General features: G+C 35.2%; 1 protein-coding gene across 2 annotated transcripts in view; it reads right to left on the bottom strand.

Moving 5' to 3' along the window:
- TAF2 (TATA-box binding protein associated factor 2) overlaps window positions 1–27,932 on the bottom strand; it is a 97,368-nt gene that overhangs the window by 29,526 nt on the left and 39,910 nt on the right. For both annotated transcript variants that reach the window (XM_036762678.1, XM_036762686.1), the window contains exons 15-22: window positions 26,565–26,630; window positions 25,568–25,820; window positions 23,616–23,756; window positions 21,711–21,821; window positions 17,707–17,900; window positions 16,943–17,082; window positions 10,297–10,366; window positions 7,769–7,878 (exon numbers count right to left, since the gene is read on the bottom strand). In XM_036762678.1, coding sequence (XP_036618573.1) covers window positions 7,769–7,878; window positions 10,297–10,366; window positions 16,943–17,082; window positions 17,707–17,900; window positions 21,711–21,821; window positions 23,616–23,756; window positions 25,568–25,820; window positions 26,565–26,630 — 1,085 coding nt within the window. The remainder of the gene's footprint in view (window positions 1–7,768; window positions 7,879–10,296; window positions 10,367–16,942; window positions 17,083–17,706; window positions 17,901–21,710; window positions 21,822–23,615; window positions 23,757–25,567; window positions 25,821–26,564; window positions 26,631–27,932) is intronic.

Here is a 27,932-nt window from a genome sequence, read left to right as displayed (position 1 = left end):
TTTCTGAAACTATCCCCTTTATCATTTCTTACAGCACAATATTTCATCACATTCATGAACCACAACTTGTTCAGCAATTCCTGAACTGATGAGCATCCCCTCCATTTTCAATTCCTTGTCACCACAAAAAGAGCTACTATAAATATTTTTGTACATATAAGTCATTTTCCTCTTCTTTGATCTGGGTGTATGGTATAGATTTCTATGGTATTGCTGGGTAAAAAGGTATACACAGTTTAATAGTTCTTTGGGTGCAGTTCCAAATTACTTTTCAGAATGGTTAAACGACTTCACAGCTCCACCAACAGTATATTAGTGTATCTGGTTTCCCACAGCCCCTCCAGCATTTGTCATTTTCCTTTTTTGTCATCTTAGCCAACGTGATGGGGTTGAGATGGTACCTCAGCGTTGTTTTAATGGGCATTTTTCTAATATTTAGTGATTTGGAGCATTTTTTTCATATGGCTATTGACTGCTTAGGTTTCTTCCTCTCAAAACAGCCTTTTCATATGCTTGTACCATTAATCCATTAGGGAAAGGATTTTTTTTCTTGTAAATTTGACTCATTTATATATTTAGAAATGAGACCTTTATAAGATAAACCTTATGCAAATTTTTTTCTTAGTTTTCTGCTTCTATTTTGGCTGCATTTGGCTTTTTTGTGAAAAAAATTTTAATTTTATATAATCACAATTATCCATTTTACTTCCTATGAACCTCTCTCTCTCTCTTATCAAGATCTCTGGCGGCTAATTTCTTCCATGTTCCACCAATTTGCTTATGATATCACTCTATGTCTAAATCATGTACTCATTTTGAGCTTATCTTGATATACAGTGTGAGATGGTGGTCTACACCTAGTTTCTTTCACACTACTTTCCAGTTTTCCCAAGTTTTTTTTTTTTTCCCAAACTGCGAGTTCTTTCTCTAATACCTGGGATCTTCAGGTTTATCAAACAATATGTTACTGTGGTCCTTTGCCTCTATGTACTGTGTGCCATCTGTTCCATTGATCAAACTCTCTATTTCCAATCCAGTACCAAATTGTATTTTAAGAATTATTGTTTTGGAGAGGATTCTGGGAAGATGGCGGAGTAGGTCAGAAAATTCCAAGCTCTCAAGGTTTTCCCCCACAAAAGAGTTAAAATAGCACCTTAGGGCAAACAAAGTGTGGGTAGAGACAAAGAAAAATAGGGGCACAACCAGGGTTTTCCTCGGACAGTTTGAGAAGATCTGGAGAGAAACCCCAGGATTAGGTTTGGTCCCCACAAGGAGTAAACACCTCCAGGCTAGGTTCCATTTTAACAACAAGCTGGGAAGCCTTTTCAACAACTAGCGGCAAGCCCTGGGTTAGTTGGTCTGAGAGGCTACCTCTGCCCCAGCCACTGGAACTTTTCACCCCGGGATAGTGAGGGGAATTGTGCATTTGAGCCCAGGAAGACTGCGGGAACCTCTGCTGACAGGAATGCCAGACTCAGCTGTGCTATAAAGAGCAGTGGGGGCTAGAAGGAACCAGCATACCTCCAATGAGTGCAGAAGCAGTGGGACACAAAGCCCCTGGCTGTGGGCACTTACAGAAGGTTGGAGTTTTGGCTTTGGTTCCAGGCTAGAGGAGAGAACTAAAGATCTGGGACAAGAGGCACCAGTTCCCACACCCCAGGGCTAGAGGTGATTACAAAAATCAAGTTATTACTACAAAAAAAAATGCATAGGCAAAGGAGAAAGAATCCAACCATAAAAACCTAATACAGGAATAGAGATGACCGGGGTTCGTCTTTAGGAGGATACTGAAGTAAAGAAACCCCTAAAGAGCAATGTCAAATGGTCACTTGCCCAAAAAGAATTTATAAGATCTTAAAAAAGACTTTAAAAATCAAATGACAGAGATGGAGGAAAAAATTTAAAAACAAAAATCCAAGAAAAACAAGAAGGTTATGAAAGGAAAATCAACCAATTAGAAAAGGAGATCCAGAATCTCAAGGAGGAAAATGACACCTTGAAAATCAGTAGTTGGCAAAGTGAAGCCATTAAAATTATAAGAGATCAAGAAATAATTAAACAAAACCTGAATAGTGAAAAAATAGAAGAGAAAGTGAAACATAAGAAAAACAACAGATTTGGAGAATAGATCAAGAAGAGAAAATATAAAAATAACTGGAGTAACTGAAAGTCATGATCAAAAAAAAATCTTGATACAATAATACAAGAAATAATTAAAGAAAATTATCCTGAAGCATCAGAACAGGGCAGGGAAGTAGAAATAGAAAAAGCCATCGATCACCACTTAAAAGAGATCCTATGAGGAAAATTCATAGGAATATCATACTCAAATTCCAGAACCCCCAGCTCAAGGATAAAATTAAATATGATGGCGCCACAATTAGAATTACACAAGACCTAGCAGCAGAGACATTAAAGGACCACATGTCTTGGAACACAATATATCAAAAAGCTAAAGACCTGGGGCTCTGGCCGAAAATATCCTACCCTTCAAATTTCAGTATTATATTGCATGGAAAAAAATGGACATTTGACAAACCTTCTGACTTTCAAGACTTTGTTAAAAAAAATCCTCACCTCAATAGAAGATTCAACATACAAGAGCCAAGAGAAACATAGGGTACACACCAAATAAGGGGTTCATAAGAACAGATTGCTTACCTTTTATATAATATAAAATGTAAAATGTATGTCCAACATTCTTATTAATAACTGTCGAGCTCATAAGAAAGAGGGGGATAAACCTATGATATGAATTTAAAAAGTAAAACCATTTAGAAACAACTAAAAACAGTAACTATTTTATACAAAAGAGGTGCAAGAAGAAGAAAGGATACAGAGGATTTAGATGGGGAGGAGGGCTGGTAGTTCTGGTAACCTACTTTCATCAGGAATGGGTTTAAGAGGGAACAATACATATATATTTAGAAGAGTATGAAAGTCTTCTAAATTTAGAGGAAATAAAATGGTGGGGTATAGTGAGGGGGGAAAGGACAAGGGAGGGATTTTTAGAGGGGAGAATGAGGGAATAGGAAAGGGAGTTTAGATCAATGGGAATGGGGGGATAGGGGAGGGATCCTTAGAGGGGGGAAGACAAGTCACAGGAGGGCAGGGTGGTTGGTGGAGGAGGGGGGTAGGCAAGTAATAGGAAGGTGATGTAGCGGGAAGAAGTAAAGTAGAGGAGGCAGGAAGGCTAGGAAACAAAAGATATGTACAAACATAAAAAAAGAAAAATCAGGAGTAGATTATGTTTGGGAAAGTATATGTCTATATACGCATGTATATGTGTATAAATGTATGTATATATCTGTATGTGTATTTATATATCAAGAAATATCTAAATTATAGGGGGGTAGGGGGAGGGGGAAAAAAGAACAAAGTTAAAAAGTACACAGCAGAGAACAAAAGAAAACACAAGGAAGCAAAGAAAAGATGGATAATTCTCAACACAAGGTGTATTATTTATCATACAGCCTTTCTTGAAATGAAAATTTATTGTTACATGTTTTGAATCCTCTCCTATATTCTGCTATGCACATGACATGCTTTTTTTCTTTCTTACTTTATATTTAAGTTTCAATATTTAAGTTTATGATATGTTTTTGTTTCTTTTCTCTATTTTGTATTTGTGTTCTGGTAAAATAAAAAACTGCTTAAAAAAAGAGAATTATTGTTTTGTGGTACAGTTTGATTTTTGATACGTCTAAGCCCATTTTTTTTTCATTGATTCCCTTGGCTTTTTATTCCTCTAGATGAATTTTGTGATTATTTTTTCTAGATTTATCAAGTAATACTTTGGTAGTCTGACTGGTATGGCAATGTATAAGTGAATGAATGTTGGTAGTACTGTCTTTTTTATTATACTGACTCAGCATACCCATAAGCAATAAAATTTCTCCAATTGTTTAGAAGTCTTTATTTGTGTGAAGCTTTTTGTAACTGTGTTCATATAATTCCTCTGTGTAGGATTTTAAAAGCTAAACAGAGGAGTTTACATTTTATACTAGAGGCACCAGGAAGCCACCTGATTTGACCAAGTATAGCAATCATATGGCCAGATCTGCACTTAAGGAAAATTACTTTGGCAGCAGCGTGGAAGCTGGACTAGAGTGGGGAAATCTGAGAAACAGAGACCAATTAGGAAGTTATAAAGGTTGAGAGGTGATTAGGACTTGAACAAACAAGGTAGCTGTCAGTGAAAAGGCCAGAATTGAGAGATGAAGGGAGAAAATGGCAAGAGGGAAAGTTAAGGAGCCCAGGATAATGCCAAAGTTTTGAACCTGGGAGACCAGAAGGATGGTAGTGACTTTGACAGAAATATAAAAATTTGGAAGAGACCATACTTTAGTGAGAAGAGCACGAGTTCAGCTTTGGATATGCTGAATTGTTGATGTCTCCAAGACATCCAGTTTGAAATGTCCAATAGGCAAATGGTGAATAGGAACTGAAGCTCAGGGTAAAGACTGGAGCTGGATATCTAGATGGAGGAGGGATCTGGATTGCTGAGAAGGAATATAGGAGAAGAGGGTCTAGACAAAACTTAGGTAGAATAGTAGATAGAGGGGTGGAGTCGGGAAAACCTAAGATCAAACTCTCCTCTGAAACTTACTAGCTGTATGACACTGGGCCTCTGTCTGCCTCAGTTTCTTCAATTATAAAACAGGGATAACAATAGCACCGCTCTGGATTGTTATGAAGATCAAATGAGATAATATTTGGAAAGTATCTTCAGACACTGTGTTACACACAGTAAGTGTTTAATAAATGCTTATTTCCTTCCTCTGAGGAACACCCATGGTTAAGAAAAATGATATGGATACTGAGCTAGCAAAGGAGACCTAGAAGGAGCAAAGAAAACAGGGAGGAAGCAAACCAGGGTAAAGAAGTTTAACAAAAATACAAACACAGAATATCTAGGAAGAAAGGGTGGTCAACAGTGTTGAATGCAGGAGACAGATGGAGAGGGATGAGGATAAAGAAAAGACTATGAAATGGGATAATTAAGAGATTGTTGGTGAAAGTTTTTCAAGGATGGAGAGACTTGTGTCTGAAGGCAGTACAGGAGGTACCAGGAGTGGGAGATGATAGAGGATATAATCTGTAGGGATCCTGGTCATATTTAGAGGGGATGGTTCTGGCAAAGAGAATGGCTGCCACTTTGTCAATGATTGGGGGAATAGAAAAGACAGTAGAGGATAATATGAAGGAATTATGAGAAAAGAACAAGCTTATATGATAGATTTTAAGATTTAGTTTTAAGGGCCTATTAAAGTTTCTTTTTAAAAAATAATCTGGCATTTCATATTTGAAGAATCTAATAAACCTGATACAGTTGGCATGCATATCTATATCTATACATACACACACACATACATATATATATACACACACACACATACACACACACATATAAAATTTGAGTATACAGCATAGTAAGACTTACTAAGCAATATCAAAAAATTTAAAGTCTTCAAACGGATGCATTATATAAACAAAGCAAATTGTATTAATTTACTTTAACAATATTTTATTTTTCCCCAATTACATGTTAAAACAATTTTAAACATTAAAAAAATGTTTAAAAAAAACTTTAAAAAAAAGTTTTGAGTTCCAAATTCTATTTCTCCCTCCTCCCCAAGGGGGTAAATTGTATTAATTATACATCAAATGGTAGAATAAAAGAATCAAAAGAAACGTATCAGGTACATTTTGAACATACCTTTCATCAGAAGATTATAAATAGATTGGTATTCATTCAGCAAGTCAAAGGACAAAAACACTTTCTACCTTTAATGGATAAGTGATCACATGGAATAGGTACTCCCTCTTCTGGTGTAGACCACAAGAAGATATCTTCTTATCTTAGGAATTTTTATCCTTCTTAATAGCATTAATATGCCTATTTCAAGGCAGCTATGTGGCACAGTAGCTGGAATTATGGGCCTGGAGTCAGAGTTCAAATCCAGCCTCAGACACTTATTAGTTGTGTGACTCTGGGCAAGTCACTTAACCCTGTTTGCCTCAGTTTCCTCATCTGTAAAATGAACCAGAGGAGGAAATGGCAAACCACTCCAGGATCTTTGATTAAAAAAAACTCTAAATGGCGTCACAAAGAGTTGGACTCAACTTTAACAAATGAACATCATGCCTATTTGATAGGCAAATGAATTAAGAGAATTTGTTACTAATTGTTACTAATTCTGGTAACTAATTCCAGTAATTCATACTAAGATGAAATTAAAAATAAGTAAAAGGTTCTGAAAACTGAAGTAAACAGGTCACATTTTTATTCATCCTTTGCTCAAACTAAGTTCCACTGCTCTATGCTGCATCTTTCAATGAACAGATGAATGAAAATGAATTTATTAAGTGTTTACTATGTGCCAGGAACTGTCCTTCATGTTAAGGATACAAACAAAGTGAGATAGCCCCAGCTCTAGCTTACATTCTAATAAGAAATGACAGAAATAAAAGAGTGGTGGACAGAGAAGGGACTTTTTGGTCTGAGAAGTCATAGGGCTTGTGACTGAATAAATAGGACAGTAAATTGTCATGTCTTTTGTAGTAGTAATGATAGCACTGATTTGATCACTATTCCCAGAGAAAGAGCAAAAGGTGAAAAAGGAAGGAGGAATGGCAAGATGACAGGGCAAACCCTTGTTTCCATGTAGGTGGCTAGATGGTATTTGCAGCATAGTTCTGGAACCAGCTAGATATAGTGCATTAGATAATTTTTGTGGGCGTTATAATCTCTTTCCTAGTCCGATGGACAGCTATTCTAGGTGAGGAGAAGGGGGGGAATGGCAGAGCAGATGGAAAGATGCCCAAGTATCGTACATTTATTGCTAAGAAAATAAACTTTCAATGTTCAAAATATTCTGAAAACGATTTCATAGGAAAAATCTTCCCTTCCTTAAGGCAAAGATCTAGACCTCAAGGACCTTAGAGGTCATTTAATCCATCCCTTTATTTTCCAGACATGGAAAGTGAGGCCTAGAAAGGTGAAGTTACCTGCCCAATGTCACAATGATAATAAGCGGCAGTCAGAATTCAAACTCGGGTCCTGTAACTCCAAGTTCAGTACCTTTCACACAGAACCACCCACAGTCTCTCTACTTAAGTACATCCTATTTATTACAATACACTGTTTCCCTGTTATAATAATAAAAATACAGTGATTTTATAGATATCAAAGTATTTCTACATATTTAAGCCCCGTAACAGAAAGCTTCAGCAATCTACCCAAGCTCTATCTAATGAATGAATAAGCTGCTTTTTTAACATAGGTTTTCTTCCCACTATACCACACATATCTAGTAATCTAAATATAATCTTTATTAATCATTTGTATCAATGTCTAATTCCAAATTCATAATCCAGAACTTTAATAATCCGTAATATGTTGTATCTATATAAAGCTTCCTGTTCCCAACTCTCACACACATTATTTCATCTTATCCTCAACTCTATGAAAAATAGCTGAGTATTATTAAACCCACTTTGCAGATGAGGAAATTAAAGAAGTTCACTGAAACAGAACTGGCAGAAGAATTCAAGTTGCCTATTTCCAGTTCATTTGATCTTTCCAATAAAGCATACTGACCAAGCTTAGTAAGAGTATTTGGGGAAAAAAAGAATAAACTCTCAATTTCTTCAGCTCTTAAAAAGCGATGGAAACCAGCTATAAGGTCTAAACAGTCCAAAACACAAAAGGTTAACAACAGAAGTAAAACAGTAGTGACATGTAACAAGAGCTACTTGTTCTCACCTGAATTCATAAGTTTCCAAAGTTGGTCTACTAGTGCTTCGTTGCATAAGGGAGAATCCATGTTCTTGGTGAATGGTGGATTCCTAGTAAGCATGTTTAAAATCTTGTGCCTGAGTTAAAATAAAAACAAGTATTCTTTATAGAAGATGAACAACTCCTTTTAGATCTTCACAAAAGTCTTATTTCGATTGAGGCATGTAAATGATACTAAGTTCCTAAAGGGTATAGCAGTGTCATTATAGGATCTAGCAGATCATATAATGTTGGAAAGTTTCTTACATGGTCTGGATGACAGACTGCTTTTTCCAAGGATCAGTCTAGCTACGTGTGGAAAGACTCATTACCAAAAGGCTGAATACTAGTTAATAAATTCTATGGTCATGGTAACCATAAAACAAAGAAAAACATAAAATGGCCCTCAGTCTTATACCTTCTTCTACTTCTACAGTGATGGTAGCTGTGACAGAAAAAGAAAGCAGAAGGTGCTAAGAATGACAGTTTTTAGACCATCCATGAAAATTAAGTTAATTATTTATATTTTAAATGTGTAATTACTGTCCAATTACCAACAAATTAACATACTACTAGTAGAGTAAAAGAATCATATCAACATTGGCATTTTCGGTATAAATGAAACCAGAAAACAAAAGGAACTTGCTAACAAATGATCCTTAGAACCTTTGAAAGGAAGGCTCAAAGGCTCTCCCTATAAAAACAAATAAAGGAGTTGGTTTTCCTGTGTCCAAAGGCAACAAGAAACATTATTTCATGGGATCACTAGGTCAACTCATAGTGCAATGCCCATGATAAGCATTTGAAAAATAATCAGCATGAAAATAATGACAACTTCTGTACCACCTGTGTCAGAGAATGGAGAATCACAGAATCAGAAGTAAAGAAACATAACAAAGGACTCGGTAAGAACCTCCATACCAATTTGACATTAACTTTAATATCTGGAGACTGCAATGCAAAGATGGATATGGGGAGCCTTGGAAAACAACATTTTAGAAAATGTGGCACAGGAATGAGAAACTAGAGAGGCCAAAGGCTTACAAACAACACAGAAGTTTCAAACCTACATTTCATTAATAATTTCTCTAAAAAGAAAATTAGAAGAAACTGGACATGACAATCATTGAATAACATTACAAAAAACAGATTGATTATAATCTAACAGTAAATGCCTGATGACATGAGAGTCAATTCTGAATCAGCTCTCTGGTGTACTGCCAGACCACCAAATAATTAGGACGAAGATCAAAATCAATACTAAATGAAATTAAGGAATAAAAATAAGTTAAGGCATGCAATTAAAACAGCTGCAACTTAACCTATTTAAACAAAACTGACCCACAGGCAAGTAACAGGGCAGGAACTGTGGAAGAGGTGTGAGCCAGGATTGTGGAGCCAGACATGAGAGCAGAACAGAGCCACAGTGTTGTCCCTGACCCAGAGAGGGGATTGGAAACTCAGACTCAGCCCTGTGGGCACACAAAAGTTGAAGCACTGTTGCTCTAACCCCAAAGAAGGGATCTTAAACTCAGTGCAAAATGGAACCTTAGCACTGTCTCTCTGTTCCAGAGTGGGTATATCAGACCCAGCCTACAGGCATAGAGGTATCTACACCACCCCTCTCACCCAGAAAGATTTAAGATTGGGCATTCAGCCCACAAGTGAAGAACAGAGATTGTCAGACTGCACTACTGCTCTGAACCTACAGAGTTTTCCAGCCAGCTGACAAATTCTGATGCCAGCAACTGTCTACTGGGGCTTCACCCAGGGAAAGCCTGCAGTTATATTGTCTAGAGCCTAACCAGGACCTGGAACCTGGAAAGCTCAGGAGGGTAGCAGTCAGCCCATTACCAGAAGCCATATGGAGCCCTGAAAGTAAGAAGCTTTCTGACCTGAATGGCCCTATTATCCTTGAAAAATACAAAATGCTATACCAAAAGAAGGTAGTGATAGAAGGCAGAACAGGCCAAAACTATACAAGACCATGCATGACAGGCTCTTTAGAAGTATACAGAGCCTGGCTCCAACACAAAGTCTTCATCTGGGAGCAGTGAGAGGTTGAGTGGCTTGCCTTGGTCATATGGCCACTAAGTATTAAAGGTAATACTTCCTGACTCCAAGGCTGGTACTCTATTATGCAACACTGCCTCTTACTTTAAAAATAATTGAAGTAGAAGGACATTATAGCCTGCTTTAGAAAAGAACAGTAATACCACATTGTGATATAGTGAGCTATATTTTCTATCAAATCAATTTCCCTGCAAAAGAACTTATATCTCAATCTACAAAGTAATGAACTACTTTATATTGGCTGCCAGTATAAAAGCAAATGATTTTTTAGGAATTATTTGCTTAAATACAAACCAACAAAAATGGACAAGTATGTAATACATATAACAATTCTCTATTTTTCAAAATCATAAAATGACTTGTTTTAAAATTGTCTAAAATTATTCTAATCCATTTAAGATGTTATAAATACAAAATATCACAAGTAACAAATGTAAACTAACCTTACATAGGGCACAGGATCACTCTGAATCATGTTAAGCAACCACTGTAATTCTTCATAACTCCTATCCACTGTTAACAAAAAAATGACAATAATTAGTAGCCATTTATGATTTAATGAACTAATTCCTGCCAAGGACGATCTTAAAAATATCTCCTTTCTTAATTGAAGAAGTAAACTCTCTTTGCTCTGAAATTCATAATATTTTGTATGTTTCTTTTCACACTTTCCAAATGTAGCCTGCATTACATTAATCTTTGTACTTGTCTGTTTCCCACTAATGGAGATTTTTGTTAAAGGATGTGTTAGAGGATTAATAACTTAATAATAATTATTAATAATTATTAATAAATTAATAACAAATAACTTATACAAACTAGACTAGCAAAGTGTAAGATGTTCCTTTCGATATCACCTCCCTCATTCTTGCCCAGCATCTAGGAAAAAAAAGGCACTTGATAAATACTTGCTAATAGCAAAATGTAAATATAAGAAGGAATATTAGTGGAAGATCTCCACTAATCATTCAGAATTGAGAAGAGTAAGAAGTCTGTTGTATTTCATACTGCCTTCAACAAGTCTATTGGATTTTATAGGTTGCTTTTCATTAAGCCACAGAATCTACCAGATGGAAGGAACTTCCTGTGGCCACCTCCTCCAAAACTGAACAAGGATCTCCTCAATACATCCGCAATGAGTGGCTGTCTCACCTCTGCTTAAAGACCCTCCATGGTGAAAAGAGTAATCACCACCTCAGGCTGCCTAATCCAATTTTAGAGTTCTTAGGAAAAAAAATTGCCTGAAATCAAGCCTAGATCATAAACTTCCTACTTCTGCCCTCTGAGGCCAAAAACAAGTCTGTTCTGGTCTCTTCCACATGAAAATTCTTCAAATACTTGATGACACTAGTATGTCTTAAATCTCCTCTTCCTAGGCTAAATCTCCCCAATGCCTTCAATCATGCAGGAGAATATAAACTCCTTGAGGGCAGGAACTATTTTCATTTTTGTATCCCCAGCACCTAGCAGAGTGCCTAGCACATAACAGGGTGTTCAATAAATGCTTCTTTAACTGACTATGCCATGAATGCACCATATGGTGTTCAACTCTAACCACTCTCCAGTTTATTTTCTAAAATGAGGTGTTAAATTGACACACTATTTCAATCAAATAAGGAAGGAATACAATGGGACTGCCATTTCCCTGGACAATATGCCTTTCTGGATGGAACTTAAGGCTGTCTCAGATTTTATAAGCTTCCATACCGCACTGCTGACTTATATTGAATTTGTAGTTACTTTACCTCAGTCCTTTTCAAAAACCCATAGTCATTTTCAGATGAACTGCTATACTGTTATGCCTCTTTCTTTTGTACCTGTGAAACTGATTTTCTAAACCCAAAATGTAAGGCTTATATTATTTTCTATAAAATTTCACCTAATCTGACTTAGCCTAATGTCCTATCCTATCAGCATCTTTTGGGCTCCTAACTGTCCTTTGATGTGCTAACAATTCCTTTAACTTTACATCATCTGCAAATTTGATAATTATACTATTCATACTGCCATCCAAGTAACTGATAAAAAATGTTAAACACAAATTCCTGGTGCACTCTGGTACCTCCATATCAATTAGTACAAGAGAAGTCTGTGTCTTAACTGTACTTCAAACACTCATTCTCAGTTCCATTCTTCAAATCAACAGGGTCATATGGCAAACATTATTTTTAATTTTCAATTGGGCTTCTTCCTTTTCTAACCTTGGAAATTATTTAATTCTTCTATTATACCATCAAATAGGTGCAGTCATCAAATCATGCTGAGAGTAAGCGAACACCTCTATTTCAGATTATTGTGATTATTCTCCTGTTTCTGTTTAGCTTTTTAGCAATAACTTCTGCTTTGTCATTCTCTGAAAGTCATTTTTTCCTTTTCAAAATTTATTTCTTCTTTGGTAAGGCAGTGTGATGGAATGGAAAAAACATTGGATTTGGAGTAAGAAGCCTTGGGTTCAAAGCCTGGCTCTGTCTTGCAACACCTGTATGGCCTCAGGCATGTTACTTACCCACTCTGGCCTTTACTCCCTCATCTGTTAAGTGAAGAGGTTGTAAATGCCTTCTCTATTCCCTTCCAGCTCTCAATTTATGATCCTATATTCTGAAGCTTGGCATTTATTCCTCTCCCAATTTTCCTAATTCAAGTGCTAATGTTTAATTAATTAATAATTTTGGTTAATTCATTAATCACATACAGATAACAAATTCCATCTCAGTTTTACTGTTTTTTAAAGTTTTCAATTATTCTGCTACCTCACTTTAAGGTAGTATTAACCATTTAAATATTTATCATATTACTGTCCTCAATAGGTAAGGGAGGGTCTATAGGAAGGAGATAATTGAGAACTCAGGTTTTTTTTGTTTTTTAAAAAAGATGAATATTAAAATAAAGTATATGTATATTTTTTTAAAAAGCAAACAAAAGGAAAACAAATAGCTTTCACATTACTACAAGACACTGCTTTCCAGACCAGTAACATTTGGGCAAGATAATGAATACTGAAGTTGAACTCCAAATGTCTATTTTTGATTCAAAACAATAATTGTTGGTAGTGTAAGGAGATTTGTACAGTTCGTTTGTTAGTTTATACTTATCCTTCATGACCTTTTCAACTAACAGGTGAAATCTCCCCTCTCCCTGCCCAAGACACTTAATTCTATACTTTTTCTTCTGTATGTCCCTCCCTAATTATTTTAGTCCAGTAACACAGGCTTAATTAATACAAACAGCTCCATGTTGAAATGTCTGGTGTGTGATATTTTCAGGAAACATAAGCTTTAAATAAGTTCTACAATTAAATTTTGAAGACATCCCTCTCCTGGGTCAATTAGATAAATATTAAGTAACAATGTTCTATTGATAAGTATGTGCCTAATACAAAGACTAATTAAAAAAAATACCACTACCACCATCATATCATATAATGTCCCTTCCTTTCTACTTTAAACCAGTAGCAAAAGCACTGGATTTATAGAGGTCTCACATATAAATCCTAAGTCTACTTACTACCTGTACAAGACATTAAGCAAGTTACTTAATCTCTCTTGGTCTAATCTTCCTCATTTATAAAACAAATAGATTGGATTGGTATATAATTAAGATCCCTTCCAGCTCTAAACCCTGTAATTGTATCAACTAATAATGCCCAAAACTTCAGAACTGACACCACTCTGCTATTCTCTTATTTGAAAACATTAGGCTTTATCAAAAATGTGCTATATTAATCAACAAGCTTTTACGCAGTACATGCTTATTTTTATTACAAAAATAATTTTTTTGGAAATTTTCACAATATCCCTTAAAAATAATTTTATATATCTTTAAATATAGCTGCTTTTTTAATAGGGCTATAACAAGGGTGGAGTCTATATTATTTCTAGTCTATTAGTGGAATGATTTAACATAAGTTCTGTCAGAAAGGGATGAAAGAATTTTGTGACTGGAAGTGATCCTGTAAAGACTTGTCTCTTGGTGCTAGCTCCTCACTGTCTTATATACCATTAATGTGGGTGACTCCCAAGTGTCTGTTTATAGATGGGCTTCTTTTCTTCTCATTCTATATACACTCTCTCTTGGCAATCAGGAACATTCACTTCTTAGTGAAGCAGGAGATAAGTTAACTGCTACTATAAACTTAGTCATCTTTGACTCTTCCCGTCCCTTCCCTTTATTTTCCATATCCACTCAGTTACCCAGTTATGTTAGTTTTCCTTTTACAGTCTCTCGTGTCTGTCTTCTCCTCTATATTTCCACTGCAACTACCCAGATTTCATGCCCTTATTACTCATCACTTAGGAAAGTGTTAGAATCTATCAGGTATTCCTACCTCTAGGCTCACCAATCCATCCTTTATACAATGGCTCAGATCAGCTTCCTTATAAACTTCTCTGATTAATCACTTCATCAAAAATCTTAACTGTCTATCAAGCATAAAATAAACTTATTCTGACATTTAAGACCTCCATAATCTGTGTCCAATCTAGCTTTCCAGGTTTATTACGATAGCTCCCCTCCTATTTTGAATCGATCATATATATTATAATTAGTTACCATCTTAGGGGGTCAATGCTATATCCTAAGAATGGGATGGATCTCATCTACTGGATCTGGTTTGGTTGAAAATCCTTATTTCTTTAATGGCCCAATTCAGGGTTTGCTCATGAAACCTTACCAAACCTTTAGAGCTGGAACAGTTTCCTCTTCAAACTTCTAGAAAAGCCCTTTGCTCTGGACATTCAACTTTCAATTAGGCAACTAGGCGTCACAGTGGATACATCACTGGGCCTGGAGTTAGGAAGACCTGAATTCAAATTTAGTCTCTAACATTTGCTAGCTATGTAACCTTGGGCAAGTCACAATCTCTTTTTGCCTCAGTTTCCTCAACTATAAAATGGAGATAATAAAAGCACCTACCTCCCAAGGTTGTTGCAAGAATCAAATGAAATAATTATAAAGTGCTTAGCATGGTGCTTAGCATATGGTAAGTGCTATATAAATGCTAGCTATTATTATTATCATTATTATTCATTATAAGCTGATCATGCAGATGTCTCACTTCCCTGGAATCATACAGACAATCAAGAAGAAAATCACTTGACATTTTCCATTTTGAGGTTTACAAACACATTTTTTGCTCCTCAAGAATGCATCAAGGACAAAATACATTACTGTTCACTTGTAACATCATACCTGGCCATGAGGCAGCATTACAGAAACTAGCAGGAACTAGAAAAGACTGAAAAGCATTCTTTAGCTCAGATTATGGAATACCGAGGCTGCAGTATATGGGACAGATGAGACAGATGATATGTGGATATCAGTATTGACTCAGAGTTTTGCCTTCATTGATGGATTTTGAATCTTGTCACTTTAAGGATGAAACCTATTTTGAATTATTTTTTGAACTTTCAGTACCTAGTTAAATGAAAGATAGATTTTTTTAAAGTAACGAATTTATAGCCATCTTTCAAAGACAGCAATTCCTGTCTCATTGTTATTCTTCTAAAACTTGCAATCCATTTCAAATTTTTTTTTAAATAGAAGCAGGACAGAACACAATATGTAGACAAGATATGTCACAGTTAAGTAAGGTCACTGTCAGGGCACAACAAAAGCTTATTTAAAAAACTGCTATAAAAACTTAAATCTTAATTCTCAATTGGAAGCTTACATTGTAAGGTACATTTAAGTACTTTAGAGTTCACCTTGACTATTCAGTGTAGTCAACTAAGTAGTTAAACAGGTATCTATTATTTTATGAAAAGAAAATAACTTTTTAAAATGGGAAGCTACAAAAAATGAAATTTTAAAAGGTCCTTTACTATATTTTGAAATGTCTCTTCTCCTCCAATTTTCTTGATATTATTATTCAAATAGATTTTAACAAAATGATCATTTCTTTGTGAAATTGTTCTGCCAGTTAATGGACTATCTGTATAAATACTGCCAGGTAACTAACAGGGGAACACTGCTGCTTCATAAAAACAAAAGTCTGTTTCACTTCCTAAAGCTGCTCTTGTTTGAAATATAATATTTTAGGGTTCTTCTGACATCGGCCCTGCAGTGTCTTCTGTTCCAGCCAAACTTAAACGTCTTTGATCCTAATGCATTTAGCTTATTCTTAAAATTTTACATGGTAACTAGATATCACTTTGGGGACCAAAGGTAAGTCTGGCCTTTGATACAGTGCATCTTTTAGGAGTTTGAACAAGTGCTTCCACTTGCCCAGACTTCTGGCAAATGTAATAGCTAACAGGAAGCTTTGTTTGGCAAAACAGGTACCTCAAATTACAAGAGTTCAAGGTCTCAAATTTTATGTGTTCGGAATTGCCTAGGTCATTTTTGTCTCACAAGACATCAGAATCTAAGAACAACATTAAATAGACTTCAATGATTCTTGGCAAAAGTTAATAAGCTGCGACGACATAGCCACCCTGCTCCTCCAAGCTTACTTTTCATTATCACTATCATCATCATCATCATCATCATAATGGAAATAGTTCACTCAGCAAACTCATCCTTTAAAAGCTAAGAACAACCTAAGTGTTTCCTGGCTTCTAGTTTGTACTTCCTTTAGATGAAGTAAATCTTCTTACAATGAATTAAATTTATTTTAATTTGTAGCACCTCAGAAAATGGCATAAGAGATAGATTGATACTTAAGCAAATAAGCTTCTTTTTCTAGTAAGTTTTTTTTCCTCGAGAAAAAAGATTAATATTCCATTTTTATAATATATAAGTTGGGTATACATACTATTTCACAGACTATGGAACTTTTGAAAGAACATAATTAAGAATCAGACCAACTGGATCAACACATTAATCTCTGTGAAAGCACAAAGCTATCTATAATCTTAATTCTTTCTTTTTTGGTAAATATTATAAAGATCCAAGATTCAAATAAAATTTTATCTTAGGAAAAAATTGCCATAAAGAATTTCACCAGCTTTCTGAAATGGTATTGTAATATAAAAGGAATTATTAAATAGCTATCTTGTAGCCAATGAAAAAAGATTTAGAAATATCAGAAGAGATGACAAAAACGCTATCTTTTTTCTTGAATGTAATAAACATAAAGTGAAAAAACATTACCTTTGGTGTAATCAACAACTGCTTCCAAAGCTGCTATCCGAATATCTACAAAGTGACCATATTCAGCATAAGACTTAAAGAGAGCAGGATCACTTGGCACATGCCCATTCTTCTGTAGTACCCGAATGGCTCTCAGACAGCTAGGAGGAAAAACCATTAGTAATCTTCAAAAAATCTTAAGCAAGGTAAAAATTATTCCAAGTATAATTCAGTTCTTAATATTTTAAATTTAAATCCTATAACACGATTGCAAATCACGTTTCAAAACTTAACTATATGGTTTAAACTTATATTTAAAGTAATATATTCTAATTAGGTTAACAAGATAGTAGGAAAACTAAAATTTCTTTAGTATAAAATTTGATTTAACTAAATATTTTGTCCCAATATTATTTATAGTTAAATTTTTTCTTTAGATTTAAAAACACATAAGCAAATTTATAATTTCAGGTATTATAAAATAGTATAAGCTTTCTAAACATTTCAAATTAATAACCTCATAATATATTCACAGGTATTATGTACTATCTTATGACAGATATGTTAAAATATGTGCTTTAATTTTATGCTAGAATTCATTCACAAAATGCTGTTTTACATAAAGCTTCAGTTAAAATATTGTCTCTAGATAATTTTTTTAAAAGCTTACTTTTCCACACTGCTTTGAATGTTTTTTCTTGTGAAATAAAATACATCAAGAATAAAACAGATGACATTTCCAGTGGCATAAAAGAATCTGCAGTGTAATAAGAATTTAATAGTACCTGACTGTAATGGTGTGTCTGTAGCTGGGTAGAAGCTTTTCCATATTTAGAAACCTAGTGATTTCTTCAAGAATAAGTCGAACATCCGGATTTAGGTTATCTAACGTTCTAACTTCATTATTTACGCTGACGGCAGGTGTTACCGAGTTGGCAAGCGCGTCAATCATTTCTGCACGATAATAATTATCTGAAAACTAAGCAAAAAAAAAAAAAAAGACAATGGGGGAAGAGGGGAAAGAAATGAGGGACAGAAATAAACAATTAAATAGTACTTACTTGTTTCTCACAGCAACCCTGAGAGGTAGGTATTGTTGTTATGTCTTTATCAGTAAAGGGCAGTTAAATCAGTAACAGCAGTTAAATGACTTGCCCAGGGTCACAAAGGAGGTATCTGAATTTGAACTCTGGTCTTCCTAAGTCCCGAACCAGCACTTTATCCGCTACCTTACTTAGCTGCCTCTAAATAAATAAACTGGCAAAACTATTTTTCTAGTCAAAAAATTAAGTGAAATACATGTAAGAGTATTTGGTAACATAATAATCCTCACAAAAAAAATTTCCCCTACAATTATGTGGCCTGGAATTTTATTCCTCAGTGACCTACCTCAAAAGATCACCACTGAAAAACATTTATTCAACGCTTAAGCTTACAACAATTAATCTTGAACTTGTACAATTACCCTTCTTTCATGGGAATAAGTTAAAATTCAGCAAAAATACAACGAACTATTGTATTCGTTCATTATTCATCCAACTAGCCATCCATTAATTAAACAAATGTTTTTTTCCAGTTGTTTTTCAGTCGTGCTTGACTCTTTGTGACCCATCTGAAGTTTTCTTGGCAAAGACACTGGAGCAGTTTGACATTTCTTTCTCCAGCTCATTTTACAGATGAGGAGAGTGAGGAAAACAGGGGGAACTGACTTGCCCGGGGTCCCACAGCAAGTAAGTGTCTGAGGCCAGATGTGAACTCAGGAAGAGGAGTCTTCCTGACTCTAGGCCCCGCACTCTATCCCCTCTGCCACCTAGCTGTCCTCCAATAAATATTTAATGCCAATTACACACAAGGTACCATAGATACAAAGAGGAAAAGTAATAGTCCCTACCCTTAAGAACCTTGCAATATACTAGGGTGGCTTTGACATTCACAGATAAAAATTTTTTACCAACAGAATATGATAGTAAGCAAAGGAGAAAGCCACACAAATCAGTTACCAGTTAAAGTCTCATTTATCAGAGGGAAGATTCAGTTTGCCTAACCTCATTTTAAGTTATTTTGTTAAATTCACAGTATAATATGTTTTTAAAAATAAAGGTGAGGTAAAATTTCAGAAAAGACATCTAAAAGCTGTAAGTACACTCAACAATATGGATCAGTCAAAAAAATTTTCAATAGGAACAGGAATAATAACGAAAATTCTTTATTCCCCCATTTAATGTACTGCTCTGCCTTTGAAGTCAGTAAACCACACTTATCCCGTTAAGTCCCAACTAAGGGAACCTAAGATCTAGATAATATAAACTCAAAATATCAAGTCATAAAAGTAGCATAGGCAGTGATGGAACTCTCCAAAAAAAGTCAAAAACACAAGAACAGTCAAATCTGTCATTTCTAATCATTTGTGACTCTACTAAACTATACCTTATATGAAGCTCTCACTCTCTCCTGGCTACTTCCCTCAAGTCTAAGATTAAAACATAGCAACAAATACACACATACACATACTTCTCTTAGCCTCTACTACCCAATGCAGCCATTTTACTTTCTGTGCCCTCCTCTGGGCACTAACCTTCTAAAAAGATCAGTTTATATTTGGTGCCTCCACTTCTTCACCATACTCTTCAATGTCTTACAATCTGGCTTTCACATTCACCATTTCTCTCCAAGATCACTAATAACTTCGTCATCACCATATTCAATTTCCCTTTTGTTTTTTGGGGGGTTATTTTTTGGTATCTTCATCTTCCTTGATTTTTCTGTAGCATGTGGCACTGTACTTTCTTCCTTTCCCCTAGGCTTCCATGACATTACAATGTTATGGTTCTCCTGCCTTTTTTTATCTTTCCTTTGCTCATTCTTTCTCTTTTTGTCACTCAGGATCATATGATCACAAAGTCAGAGATAGAAGGAACCTTAGAAAGACAGCCCAATCCCGTTATTGAACCAGTAAAGAAAGTGAGGTCCACCTAAGGCAGTAAGTAGTAAGCAATAAAACTGGAATTCAAACTCAATCTTCCGAATCCAAATCCAGCACTTTTTTCACTTCTTCAAATTGTTTGGTGTAACAAGTATCCCTAAAACGATTTGTCCTTAATCCTCTTACTTTGTTATTGCAATTCCTACCAAGACTTCAATGATCACTTCTACATATAAGACTACTAAATCAGGCCCCTATCCCTTTCCAGAGCTCTGGTCCAGTTATCTCCAACTGCCTGATGGACACCAAAACTGACACTTTAAAAAACTGATGATAAAGAAATCTTCTCCCTAAAATTTGTTCCCCCAACCTTTCTATTTCTTTTGAGTGTAAAAGTGTTTTCCCAGCCATTTAGCTTCAAGTCATTTTTCACTCTTTCATCTCTCACATACAATCAGTTGCCAACTTCTATTGTTTCTACATCAACAATAACTCTTCAATCTGTCACTTTATTATTAGCATGGGAACCCAATAAGCACCCTATTTCAGGCCCTACAGGTACCCAATAAGTACTCTACTTTAAACCTTTTATCTCTTTTACTCTTGATAACTGTAGTAATCTCCAACTTGGTTTTTGTACTTCATTCTATTTTATTTTCAACAGAACCTTTTCATCATTATTTGAGTAATCTTAATGCACTACTCTGATCACATCGTTCTTCTACTCAAAAACCTCTGGGGTTCCCTATTTGCATTAAAAAAAAATCTACACTCCTGATCTTTAAATAAGAGATGATCACAAGCTCTCTCTCTCTCTCTCTCTCTCTCTCTCTCTCTCTCTCTCTGTCTCTGTCTCTGTCTCTCTCCCTGTCAATAGTACTGTCCTGCCTTTTCTAGCCTCTGTGTCTCTGCTGGTATAAATTTCATTCGTAGAAAGGACTCTCTCACCCCGAGCTGAACTCTTCTTTTACTCAAGGTCCAATTCAGATATCAATTCTTAAACAAACAATTACCTAAGCGCACACACACACTCCTCATACTCTGTCTCCAGATGAATGAAATTCTTCCATGGACATGAGAATCACACAATCGCAGAGACAAAAAGAATCATCTAGTCCAACTCAAACCAGAAGAATCCCTACTACCAGTTTCCTTCAAGACTTCCAGTGAAGAGGAACTCAATACCTCCTAAGGTAATGCAGTCTACTTTTCAATCATCTTAATTGTTATGAATTGTTTCCTGATAGCAAGGCTAAACTTGCCCCTTGGCAAGTTCTACTCACAGCTCCTGGTTCAGCCTTGCAAAGTCAAGCATTTAATATTTGCCTCACGATAAGATTTTTCAATTGTGTAATCTGGTTACAATCAAATTGTCCAAAGAACTGAACTTTATGGTTAATTGCTTTAGATTCAATATCAAGAGCACCCTAGTTTTGCAAGTTTTGTCAAAAGAACAGTTTGCCTTGATTACTAACAGAAAACCCTTTTACTCTTTTTCATTGGCTTGTGAGACAACATTAATGTTGCTGTCACCTAGGTTTCCAAAAAAACCCAAAAAAACCAACACCAAGATTCTTAAAAAAAATAGTCCTTTTTTTAAGATGAGGAATCATGGCAACTTATATTCAAAACCTGGGTGCAAACTAGGAAGAAATAAATCAAAAGAAATATTGATACAAAAAAATCTAACTCTAAAGTTCTCAGACTTTATCAATTACTTATACTGACAAACTGTTTATTACACAAAGTTAGTTCATACCTACTTGTATCAAAGACTGTACATTTAGAAATGATTTTTTAAATGAAGTTAGTTAAAATTATTTAAAAATAAAATATCCCAGGGAATCTTTATGAGCAACTTCTTACCTTATTTTTCCTGTTATCATTATATTTGATTAGGTCCAAGATAAATGTTAAGACTTCTTTGGGACATAGATTATGAACATCTCTCAACAGAGCCATAGCAACTGGCATGGTCTAGAGGAAAAGAAAAAAAAAAACAATTTTCTCATTACTGTAATTCATCACAAATTTCAACAAAAATGCCCATTTGTTCTGATGTTGACACAAAGATCTGGAACAAAGAATTCCGAGGTTCCTCAGAACCTATCCTGAGGTATCCTGATATGTGAGAAAAGAAAACTGTAGAAAGCTAGGTAAGCAGTTCACGTTGACTGTTTCTAGTCCTCCTTTAGCATAAATGTCTGTCCTCCCCTCACAACTATACAATAACTAGGACTTAGGTTTTCATTTTCCATGTTGTACAACTACAAAGAATAATATATATTCCTTAAACAATGGTTTTCCTCCTTTCTGGTCAATATTTGAAATATTAAATATTGTTTTCAAATCTAATGAAATATATTATTTTTGCAACATCAATTGAAAGAGACAAGGGACAAAGTTTTCATTAAATTTTACGTGATACCATATCAAATTTATCTGTAGCCTCCAGAAAGTCTTTAAAATGGTCAGTAGTCAACAAAAATTTGTCAAATTAGAAAGCATTTATTTTCCAAGGGGGAAAAAAGCTACTGTTCATTAAAAGAAGAACCAGAATTCATTAGAAACAGTATAAAAATAATCCAAACAGAGCAGAGTATCAAAATGAAGATTAGAACTTTTATAGGCAAAATTCTAAAGGATTACTTCCCTCCTCCCACCTACTTTGACTATGAGGAATAATGAAACAAAAAAAAAAATGGCCTTTGGTCTCATGTACTGTTCTCTTCAACTTCTGTAGTAATAGTGGCAAAGGAGAAGGCAAAAGCACAAGAAGAACCCACAAAACCATAGTTCTTTATGCCACCTACAAACATGCATTCGATTGTTGGTATTATAGTAGCTCCTTCACAAAATGCTACATAATGGCATACAAGTGAACCTTGGCTTTGGTGTTCTACACATCAATAAAGTACAAGCCCCTGAACAGCGGTATTCAAAATAGGAGTCATGGCTTCTAAGACAGCCCTGTATGTTAGGACCTAGAGGAACCCAGATCTCCCACAAATATCCTGGAAAAATTCTAATTCACCAGAAGGAACAGTGACAAAGGGGCTAGAAAAATGTCTGTTGTAAATTCCTTCACAGGTTAAATTAGACTTCTTTTGTACCCATCAAAATCTTGGCCTCAAGGTAGTGCTCAGAAAATATTTTCACAGTATTCAGCTTAAATGCCACCTTCTGCATAAGGTGATTCCTGATCCTCTCAGTCGTTGCTATTCTCCCCACAAGTCAGAGATTACTATTTACTTTTTGTATAATTTACTTTGTATATATTTTGTATTTATATATCTGTACACATTGTCTGTAGTCCCCTCCAAGTATAATAGGAGCTCCTTAAGAATTGTTTTACTTCCCCAGTACCTAGAACATAGAAGGGACTTAATAAATGCTTGCTGAAGCTGGGATTCAGTCAGTTCGCACCAGTTCGACAGAACCAGTACTTAATTTTAGGCTGAGTTCCCTAAATGGGTTGTTAGCGAGGGCAGGGCCGGCACCAGCCTTGTCAGGGCTCCACTCCTTGGAGAACCCAGTTGTTAATTCATTTGAATCCCACCACTGTGCTGAAGTGATCATCTCCAGGGCAGATTAAATAACAACCAAAGATAGTACTCATTTAAATTATTAGAGGATATATTTAGAAGAGGAGATGGCATAAAGGTAAAGACTGTGGTATATTACAGTAAATACATCATGAGAATAGCCCATAACCACAATGAGTTATGAAAATATCAATTTAAAACATTTTCAAAAGAAAATTAGGAATACCTTTTGTAAAAAGTAGCTTTGGAAACTCATGAAGTTGTTTGTTTTCACAATGTTTGGACAAGTCTTACAACAAAACATCCTTGTGAAGAGTGACTTCATGGCTGGAGGTCCTGTCCATGTACTCACCATGGAATTTGCAATCTGCATAATTAGAAAGGAACAAAAGTATACTGTTAGTACTGTTGTGAATATATTTGGAGCTAAATTAAAGACTGCCTTTTCAAAGTGAAAATGCTATCAATGCATCGATTTTTAAATATTAATTTTTACCACTATGTCAAATAAAACTACATGCTAGAGACTGCAGAAATAATTTCTCTTATGCTTACTAATTCTATTTATCAATTTTTGTTATCAACTACAGTATCTTTCTATTAATGTTTCAAACAAAATCAAGTATTCTGTCTATCAAACCAAGTTACTACTGCAAATATCTGTACTTCTTATGTTCTAAATTTACCAACAACATCCCTTGTATATGTAGAGAGGTCTGTCCTGGCAAGAACAAAGGCTACCTCCTTGTGAGAGATAGGTGAAGGAGGTGGTATGGCAAAACGCATCTGAGTGATGTGTACATGGAGTAACATGAGGCTAGAAAGGCAGCCAGATTGTAGAGAATCTTAAATGCTAGGCTAAAAAATCTATACTTTATTCAGGTGATTAGTTAAAGTTTTTGAGGAGAGTTAGAAAGAGAGGAGCGCATCAATATTAACCTGCCAGTGATGATTATGAAGGATTAGAGACAAGAGATGAGAAAACTATCACGATAGTTTAGGTGAAGAGTCTTAAGGGCCTAGACCAGGACAGTATCCCTGGAAATGGGAAGAAAGGCAAAGACTCAAAAGATATTTTGTACAAAGAATTAACTAATCCAATATCAGGGGAATGGGGAACAAAGATAACTAACAGGTTCCTCACAAGGGTGTGTAGGAAAAGGGTAATGCTATTAGCTAAAACAACAAAGTAAGAAAGATCAACAAATTCTGTGTAGAAAATAAGGAATTCAGTTTAGAACACATTGCATCTGAGGCACAGCAGGATAGCCCGATATATCCAGTAGATATTTGTCGATGAAGGTCTAGAGCTCAAGAGGAGGGCCAGGACAAGAGATAAGCCCATTAGATCACTGACTCTATGAAAATAGGGACTATATCTTATTCAATCATGTTTTCTTTGCCTGCACCAAGCACAATGATCTACAGGTAGTAGGTACTTCGTAAATCATTAACAAAGTTGATGTATTCCTCATTAACTATGTAGATACAGAACTAACAATTTATTGTATACAGAACTCTAATGCAATAATGGACAGAAACAAAGGTACTTAGGCCTTAATGCAAGATGTCTTTCACAAAGTAACAACACATTCCTTCAATTAGAAAAATATAATTACATAATGAAATGTTCTTAAATTATTTATCCATTGCTTTTTAAATTTTTCTTTGCTTTTTTTATGCGTCCAAACAAAAATGCTTATTCTTCATTATGCAATATTTCCTAGTTCCAACACCTTCTGAACAGACTGGCACTTATTAGTGTGCCCAAATGAAAATGAAATTATAGTTATTATAGTATTCTAAATATGAATGATGATGGATTTTAACCTTCTAATGTGAAAATATGGGTCTGGAAAAGGTAAGAAAATCCCCACCCAAGGTATATTTACCTCTCTACATTAAAAAGAAAAAAATTGTTTTAGATCTATAAAACACATAATATGTGGAAAAATCTCTCCTTGTTTTAAAGTCTGACATTTCAGTTTTGACAACTGCAACAGTTTATTCTGGTATCTTTTATTCAAACCAAAATAATGATACTATTTTCAAACCAGCAATATTAAAAGTACCTGGAAAAAGTATTTGAAATAGTGTATCAAGAGAATTTTAAAATTATGATAAAAAACTGAGAATAGGTCACAATTTTTATTTTATTTCTATGTTAAAAAGTCTCACCTTTGCAAGGCAAAAGCAAGCCAGCATTCTTACTCGGTAGAAACATTGTTCTTGCTCTAATATATCTGTCAGAGCAAGTCTGGAGGCTGGAGTGGGAAATTTTTCCAAAGCTAAAATGGATTCCTCTTGTGCGACAACATCTCTTTCATACCGAAGCTGATACTGCCACATGAAGTCAGACTGCTCAAACTCGACCTTCCTCAATACTGACATATCTGGATCTATTCTTATCCACAGCAAAGGAGAATCGGCACTAAACAAAAAGATAGAAATAAACACATTTTTTAAAAGCTGCAATCTGATAAAGTTAGAAAAATTAAAATGAGACATTAACAAACCAGAATTCCCTTTTAACAATGATATTTTAGACAAATTCAGAATTCTGAGTTTTCCATATAAACACATTTTAAACATATCCCACATCAATGGTATTGGAAGTAAAATGAATCATCTTATCACATATACAAAAGGGTCCTTTCATCTCCAAGCCCCTTCAGGCCTTCACTTCTGTACTAAAACTGCAGAGAGAAGACCAACTGTTATGAACAGCTTTGCGCTGGGTACAAAAAGGACTGAACCCACATTCTTCACAAAGCCATGTAACTGAATGTGGCCAGCAGCTATTACCACCTTTCTGGATATAAACCAGTGACTAAGAAGGGAAAAGTTCTATTTTATTTAATTAACTGGTTTAGCTGCCACAAAAATCACAGAGACATCACCTTTACTCAAATCAAAGTGATAATATGGCATCAAAATTATTTTTAGCTCATACTATAAGTTTTAGTATGCAACCACAAGTGCTTTTTAAAATATAGGAAAGAAGACTAATTAGACAAAGAAAAAAGAACCAGAATCAATTGGTGTAAAATAAAACCATAAAACAACAGATAGAAGTTAATGTTTCTGTTACAATTCAGGAGATTATTACGTTTTGGTCCTTAGATAAAACAAATATGGATACAGATAGATCTTTTGCATCAAATTATTAACTTACTCCATTGCAGAAAGATCCATGTCAACTTCTTCACCATTCATCAATGGAATTTTTTTCTTTTTATTCCTATATTGGAAAAAGAAAAAAGTTAAAGGTTAAGGTGCCGAACTATTTCTGATCAATGATTTCATCAGTCATTCTGTATCTATGTATACAAATGCTAACTTCTGTTGGAGCACTTAATTGACAAAGTTGATGCAACAGCAGTATATTCTAGATAGCAAGCTTCCAGCGAGCAGGCACCATATATCTATTAACTCATTATGCATAATGTCAACAAAGTATCTCCTGAAGGTAGACATTAAAATGATTTCTGACAGTGACACTACAGATAACAGCTTGAAAGAAATGACAGATAAATGTGAATGCAGAAGAATGTACCTGAAAAAAATTTTGTTCTAATACAGAGACTCAGTTCAGCTAGGAGATATTAATAGTTCTGACTTCTTATATGGCCTGCATGCTTCTCATCTTGAAACTGAGGAAAATATTAAGTGACAAAAGGACTACAAGAAGTAGGTAAGATGTGTAACTTTATTTTTCTCTCCCTTGAAATCCAAACTTCCAACAAACTGCTGCTAATCTAAGTATGAGCCTGGCTAAAGGTTAAGACCTCTTAGCTATGAATTTTATAATCTTTGCCTACTTCTTAATCTAAGTAAGCAGTGCTGGAACAAAAACGCAATACAAATATCATTATGCAAATGAATGCGTTATGAAAGAAGTGGAAATCAAAGGCTAAAACATTTGAAATATAGAGAAGAGGTAAGAGTTTTTTCAGTCCCAGAACCTTCCTACACACATGATCTCAGGCAAGTCTCTTAATTTCCTCAGGTCTAAGTTACTTCTAATGTAAAGGGAAGGCAGCTGGAGGACGGGACCTTGGAGGTCCCTTCCAGGTCTAAAGTTATGACCCTACGATCCCAAGTAAGAACTAAGTCATGTCTTTGAGAGTTTTCAGGCATTAAGTCAATGGCTGCAGGAATACATGGACAGAGAGAAGGGTCACATGGGAAAAACTGTGGGGGCTCTTAAAATTATTATTTTTATTGACATTTTGTTTTCACATCACATTAATTTCTCCTCCCTAATGAGCCCTCTATTGTAATAAAGATTAAAAAAAAGAAAAAGGAATTAAGTCAGTGTAATATCAATTAAGTTGGGAGTCTTTGATTGAGCCTTACTAGGCACTAAACCCCAGGCCCTAAACCCCTATCTATTAGGTGCTAAGCATATGTGGGTGTGAATTGGTAACTAAGGTGGGGCTCCAAGTGGGGTCAATGAAGGGAGGTGCTAACTCCAGAGCCAATAGTAAGAGCCTAGGTTCTCAAGCTCAGATGACGTTTGATGATGTCTGAAACTGTATAA

This window comes from Trichosurus vulpecula, chromosome 1 (assembly GCF_011100635.1).
Source record: "Trichosurus vulpecula isolate mTriVul1 chromosome 1, mTriVul1.pri, whole genome shotgun sequence".
Taxonomy (NCBI): Eukaryota; Metazoa; Chordata; class Mammalia; order Diprotodontia; family Phalangeridae; genus Trichosurus; species Trichosurus vulpecula.
Note: the sequence above shows the minus strand (reverse complement) of the source record. Positions and strands in the feature narration are given on the sequence as shown.